This window comes from Ambystoma mexicanum, chromosome 6q (assembly GCF_040938575.1).
Source record: "Ambystoma mexicanum isolate Mex_15411 chromosome 6q, UKY_AmexF1_1, whole genome shotgun sequence".
Lineage (NCBI taxonomy): Eukaryota > Metazoa > Chordata > Amphibia > Caudata > Ambystomatidae > Ambystoma > Ambystoma mexicanum.
Genome location: NC_090937.1, coordinates 390,537,062 through 390,544,053, shown reverse-complemented (window position 1 = coordinate 390,544,053; position 6,992 = coordinate 390,537,062). Strand labels below are relative to the sequence as shown.

The following is a 6,992-nucleotide window of genomic DNA, read 5'->3' as shown; positions in this document are numbered from 1 at the left end:
CACAAAATAATATCTCTGGAATCTTACTTATGGGTGATCTGAACCTTTCTTACTTTGATTTGCACACAAGGAAGAAGAATCGTGAGGGTGCAAAATGGATCTCCTTTATGGAAGATCATGACTTAAAGATGGCAAATGGTGTGATTATAGGTGACATTCCCCCAATGAACACCTGGGAGAGAGGTAACTCAAAATCCACGATTGATTACATCTGTATGTCCAATAGCATCTTAACGAATACCACCAAATTTATCATAGTAAAACAGTCATCTAGTGATCACCATCTTTTAGCACTATTTTGGGCGGTTCAAATTGAAAATCACTCGAAAATTGCATTTTACTATAATCAACCTGTATCTGTTAATAATGGTAAAAACCGCTTCAAATGGTCTGTTAATAAATTACTAGCTCTGAATGGTGCTATTTTAGACAACCAACGGTTACATAAGACTGGTTCGTATATAGATGTGTTAAGCAATTTCGCGAATCTTTATCCCACTCATAGCAGATTACCTAAAAGACATGTGCATGGGTTTGATCTAGCTCTCTGTGAAAGAAAGAAGGCTTACAGAAGAGAGATCAGAAATCATCTCAAACTCCCCATGATTGATCAAATTAAGGCAGTTAAGGTTGCTACATCGAGATATCGAAATTGGGTTCGCATGAGGCGAGCAACCATGTATCAAATAGACAGGGAACACTTTTTGATAGCTTGTCGTAGCAAAAACTCTGCCTTGGTTTGGGAGTTGTTGAACAAATGTAATATATCACCCCAAGGTCATGCTCAACTCAATGGAGTATCTGAATCAGTGTGGGTCACACATTTTGCTACTCTATATGATGACTCCAAGATGACTTGCTATAAGTATAACAGCAGCTCTATAAATGGGTGGGCTCTGCACTGTACAAGATCTATTATTCAAGATTTTATTAAATCATCTTCTTCATCTAGAGCAGCAGGCCTGGATGGACTTACTAATTTAATGCTCAAACAAAATATAACAGAATGGGCACTAATCTTGAACAATGCTTTTCACCACATCATACAAACCAAAAATATTCCTGATTCATGGCGCTCTTCTGTGATCATTCCGATCTATAAAAAAGGTGATCGAATGGACCCTAAAAGCTATCGTCCAATAACGCAACTGGATGTTCCAGGCAAAATATTCTCTAGGTTGGTGTTAAAAGATTTTAATGTTTGGTCAAATAAAGCAAATCAACGTGACCCAGCACAAACTGGTTTTGTTGCGGGTTTAGGTACTGGCATCAATTTAATTACTTTAAAAGCTATAAAACAACAAGCATTTAACAAGAGACAAGCCAGATACTTTGCGTTTGTAGATCTCCACTCCGCTTTTGATTCGGTCTCAAGACCAAAGCTCATAGATAAGTTACTCAAAGCGGATTGTCCTCCAACTCTTATTGATATTATTTTTGCCCTCCATTCACACACTAAGGTCTATGTGAGATTGAATTCTGAGGGTCTTCTCTCATCCCCAGTTCCAACATTTAGAGGGTTGAAACAGGGGTGCATTTTAGCATCCGCCCTGTTTAATTTTTTTATTAATGATGTACGCTGGATCTTTAGCAAAATAACAACTGATGCTCGCAAACTGAACGGTGTAAAAATGTGTGCCTTGTGGTATGGAGATGACCTTGTTTTAGTGTCTAAAACTCCCAGCGGTTTACGTAATCTTTTGTCAGCACTATGCTCCTATTTTAAAGAAAATGAACTAGTAGTAAACACTGGGAAAACACAAATTGTCACGTATGTTCCGAAAGGTTTACGTAAACACTTATTAGAATGGCAAATTGAGAGAATACCCATAAAGATGGTACCAAATTACGTTTACTTGGGCCTAATTTTCGATGGTTGTCCAACGCTAGACTCGCACCTGAACAAAATCAAACATAAGCTAGTCACGGCAATCTGTCAAACTCTAGTAATTGTTTGTAAATATGGCAAATTCTCTATCAAAGCTGCCATCACATATTGGAACCAGAATGTTGTAGCAACTATCCTTTATGGTTTAGAAACGTTAATTGTTCCCCCAGGTTTTCTCAATTTATTAGAAGCTAAGTTTTGGCGTGCAACTTTACATCTTCCACAGTGTATTCCTGGTGTGCTGATACGCTATGAATTGGGATTAACCTCTCTAACTGCCTTATACAAGTGGCGTCTATGTGCCCTATTTCGCAAATGCTTGTTATCCTCATGTGATGATTCCACACTATCTTCCATCTCTAGCTATTTGCTTAGCTCCACAGAAAAATTTCCGAGACATTGGTCTTCAAAAATCTTATCAATTATGGTGAACACTGACATATCACTTGAGCTTCTTGTACTTCATCTGGAGCAAGCCAAGAAGAAGGTGCATATGATGGACTGGATTGACACTAGAACTCAGTGTTTAACCTACAAAGACTTTAACTCTACAATCTTTGGACCCAAGCGTTACAAAGACACAGCTGCTTATTTACGTTTGGCACCATCTGCTGCTATAAGAACGGCCATTCTTCGGTTGCGGTTTAACATCTGGCCCACCCGTGAGGTTAAAACAAGAAGAAAGCAAATCCCCTCTGACCTTAACTGGTGTAGGTTCTGCAAAAATATAACGATTGTCGAAACTTTATTATTGAACTGTCCTGCACTATCCACTTTAAGAAAATTGCACTTTGTTAACCACTTTGCGTATTTTGCACAAATTGATCCTAGAAATAGATGGATCGCCATGGCAGCCACCGAATGCATGAGCATCAGAATCGCAACCATCAATTTTTTAAAAGCCTTGAATATGGAAGGAATTTAAGAGTTCTTTGCTTATCTCTTTCTGAAAAATGTGTATGATGATATTTTAGTTTTTTGTAAACTTTTATGAATCTTTTTGCTACTTGGATTTGATGTTTATGGATTTTGCTATTTCTTATGAATTGAAAAAGTTGATGTAATTTCAACTATATTCAATAATAATAAAAAATAAAAATCCCACCCATCACATCACATGTGTGCACACAATCGGGCTGACCCTAGAAACCAGCAAGCAGACAGTCACTGCCCCCCTGGGTGTATATTGGGAAGTCTCGATGTTGTTAAACCAGTCTGCACCAGTTTAAGCCACAATCAAAGGGGCGTTTGTGCACTCAGGAATAGCCCACATTAGCAAAACTGCCATTTTGGCCATGTTTCATGGTCCACATTGACAAAGATCTGTCTAAAAAATAATGGTTGGAAGCAGAGTTTACTAAAATGCATTAGTACCCCAGTGGGTAACATATAGGTGCGCTAGTAATGTTGTAAAAGTGGCTACAATCCTTATGTAGCCAAAAAGAAATCAGAGCTGCCATCAGCCTTCTCCACAAGACACTTTCAGGATGGAAGAGTCACAGTGGGACTAGAATGGGTGCTTAGAAAGCTTGCATGTCCTGCTAGCTACGTGGGCTACTAAGGTTATATCTCCAGAAAAAAGGGTTAAACCTCATTACAAGTCCCAATAGCCTTAAAAGAAAAGTAAAAAAAAAAACATGGAAGCCAGAAAATAAATTAGGAGAGCCAGGAAGTTAGGTGCCAGAACTACAACAATAAAATTCTACCCCCACATTCAGGCATGGGACAGTGTCACAGTTCCAAGATAGGAACATCCATTTTAGTTATAGATAAACTGATAATCCTTATAGGCACTTATAGTAACCTCCTTCTGACTGCAATGAAAACAAATGTAAAACCGTCTTATTGTGTGCTGTGTTTCATCAGTCTGCCACACCACAGAGCATACAACTCGGGCACAGATGCCCCTTTCCAAGCAGGACCGTGAAAAAGACTCCTGTTCTGGAGAGACTGTGTTTATGCCTACTCCTGGTCTATTCACCAGTAACAGTGTGAAACCTAACATAATGGAGCAGTGACCCTGATCTCTCTATGAGGAGGGCCTCTGTTTGGAAGCTCTGAGCAGCTGTGCAATGCGTCTGTGGTTGCCCAGCACCTCTTAGTTCTTCCTGCAGCAATCACAATGACTGGTTCATGTCCACAGCAATCAAGGCAGCGCAGTCAATCTCTACTGAAACCATATGTATGTATTTTCGTTGTATCCCCTCCAAAGCAAAGGAAGGGGGATCGGAAATGTGATCTTTCACATGCTCTGGAAACATTTGGATTAGTTGAGTAACAAAGGGAAAGGGCAAGAAGAAGTGCAATATTGTAAGGAACAGCGTAACAATCACACAAAACGGCAAAGAGCAAGAGGTAATGCCTACTGAAGGCAATGTTGCCAACAGCCAAGGAAATCCAATAATGTCTGTGCTGGTGTGTAGTCTCTGAGAAGCACCCTTCCCCGGGTGTATGTAAGCAGGCTGCAGTAGTCTAATTTCGAAGTGAGTGTTCAGGCGTGATTTCATCCGTTCACCATCAGAAGGGAGAACCAACTGGGTCCACTCCATCAGCTGAAGACCTCACACCCTGCATTGGCTTGTAGCAGGAACTGCTCCTACCAAAAAGCTATTTCTTGACTTCAAGAGTTCGGAACTATTTGCAACCTTTGAGCTAATCATTGGTTGTTGAAGCATGGTTGACGGCCACCTCATGGTCCGCTCACACCCAGCCTGGTCCTGGTTCCTGATGCCACAACAAGGCCCTAATTATGGGGCTGGCTAAAATGCCAACAGGTGTTATTTCAATACCACCTGTTTTTTTCGGCATGCTTGATTATGGGCCCCACCCATGAAGACACCCCTAGACTTTTTCTTTAACATTTTTGTACTGCCATGGAATTTCAATTATCCATTTAAAATATACATTTATTATGACCCTACTCTTTCTTCCAATTGTGCTGGTTTCTATTTCATTAGTTATTATTTTGGTAACCCCACACCTAACTAATGCATTTTTTACTATCACTATGTAAATAGTATATGGGCAAGTTAAAAAGATATACATACCCTTAAACTGGACCTTACACTAGTTATCTCATAACTGCTTCATGCTGTGCTTGTTGCTCCAGCATCTCAGGTGACCTATTACGGGTTTGAACCTAAGGTTTGGCCCTGGTCCTAAAGATGAGAAGAGGGCAAGGTAAAGAGCCCTTGGCTCACCACTCCCTGGGCATAGCTGAGCATTGGTGTTGTGGAAGCTTAAGTATAGTAAATTAAGCCTCATTTATCTCATGCACCAATACCTGGCAAGTGACTGCCTTGAGAAAGCTGTCCAACCGCACAATGCTAGCGGCTACAAACTAGCCATTATAGATGGTCCGATCAGTAAAGTTGCTGAGTGGTGAGTCACAATAAAACATCAAGTGTGTGGTCCTCTTTTACCTTGTAAAACTGCCCTTGATCTTGCAATATGACTTGGGGTAGCTTATGTTGCACCCTATTGTGCCTTACCTGTACCAGCGGTGTATAGTTACATCATGAAACTAGTGGGTCCACAATGCACCCTTACGATGAATATATGTTTGTCTTGGCATCTTTCGAGCCAAGGAAAGGAATGTTACCTCAACTTGTTTACACAAAGCCAATGCAAAGGCTTGCAGCAAACAATCAACCCTACCCTGTCATTGTAAAGGTGAATTAAGTGTTTACAAGTAGTTTGAGATCCATTTCTTAGGATAAAGGGGAACATTGCAATCAATTTCACATAGAGGTATACACTGGGATTTGGGAATGAACTCTTCTATACAAACACTACTAAAACAAAATCTGCAACAAAGCATAGCTATTTTTTTGTAGAAATATCATTTCGCGGACACCATTGAAACAAGAACACAGACATTAATCTCATCCTTTATTTGCTCCAAGAAAGTAGGTTTCTGTTGAAGGCCGTGATCAAAGCCATCTTGACATCCTTGTTTCGAATACTATAGACAAAAGGATTGAGCATGGAACTCCCAATACTGTACAGCACGCTGATAATGAGGTCCTTCTCAACAAAATATGGGGAGTTGGGGCGAATATGTGTGTAAAGCAGTGGTCCATAGGCTAGAGCAACAACCGAGAGGTGGGAGGAGCAGGTGGAGAATGCTTTGACTTTCCCCTTTTTTGATGGCATCCCCCAGATGGTGAAAATGATGAGGATGTACGAGATGATGATGCATGCTAAGGGGCTGAGCATGAAGAAGGATGTCTCGGTCAGAAGCAACATCTCATGAATGGATGTGTCTGAGCAGGACAGTTTGAAGAGCGGTGGAAGATCACAGAAATAGTGATGTATCTCATTTGATCCACAGAAGGACAATCGTGCTGCCAGAATTATGTTTGCTGCAGAGTGCAGAGAGACGATGAGCCATGATCCAGCGACCAGTTTCACACAGAATCCCTTATTCATCAACATTGTATAGTGGAGTGGTTTACTAATGGCCACATACCGATCGACCGCCATGATGGCCAATAGAAAGTCTGTCATGATACCAAAAGAGATGAAGAAGTGCAGTTGGAGAAAGCATCCATTGTAGGAGATGGTTTTTCTTTTTGAAAAGATATTGGCCAGCAGTTTGGGAACTGTGGTGGTTGTCAGGCAAATGTCCATGAATGACAAGATGCTGAGAAAAAAATACATGGGCGTGTGGAGCCGAGCATCTACCCGGATGATGAAAATGATAGTCAAGTTAGCTGCCAGTGTAATGAAATACATTGTAAAAAAGCATACAAATAGTGTGATCCTGTGTTCTGGAGGCTCTGCAAATCCCAACAGGATGAATTCAGACACACCACTGTGGTTCCCTTTCTCCATCGTCTTGGCAAATTAGACCTTACGGGAAAACAATTGTTTGGAGTTTCAGATATAATCAAACTGTCACATGCAAACCATCATAATGGGCAGTGCTAACGCCATCTTCTACTCGTTTCAGGCTGAATGAACAGCAATAGGAAAGACAGTGGGATCATGTGAAGAATATTTTAGACGTTGGAAATGACCGTGTAATCCATGCTTAGTTGACCTATGGGGCAATATTGGGTGAGTAGAAAGAAAGGGATTGTCCTACCAACAAATGTCATAA

The 6,992-nt window shown here is 40.7% G+C and overlaps 1 protein-coding gene across 1 annotated transcript; it reads right to left on the bottom strand.

Moving 5' to 3' along the window:
• Positions 1-5,779: 5,779 nt before the first annotated feature.
• On the bottom strand, positions 5,780-6,724 carry LOC138515227 (olfactory receptor 1f45-like). The gene has a single exon (XM_069630177.1). The coding sequence runs from the start codon at positions 6,722-6,724 to the stop codon at positions 5,780-5,782; it is 945 nt and encodes a 314-aa protein (XP_069486278.1).
• Positions 6,725-6,992: the final 268 nt, after the last annotated feature.

Bases quoted from the DNA above. Each gene is read 5' to 3' on its own strand.
- LOC138515227 (XM_069630177.1), bottom strand. From the start codon at position 6,724: ATGGAGAAAGGGAACCACAGTGGTGTGTCTGAATTCATCCTGTTGGGA.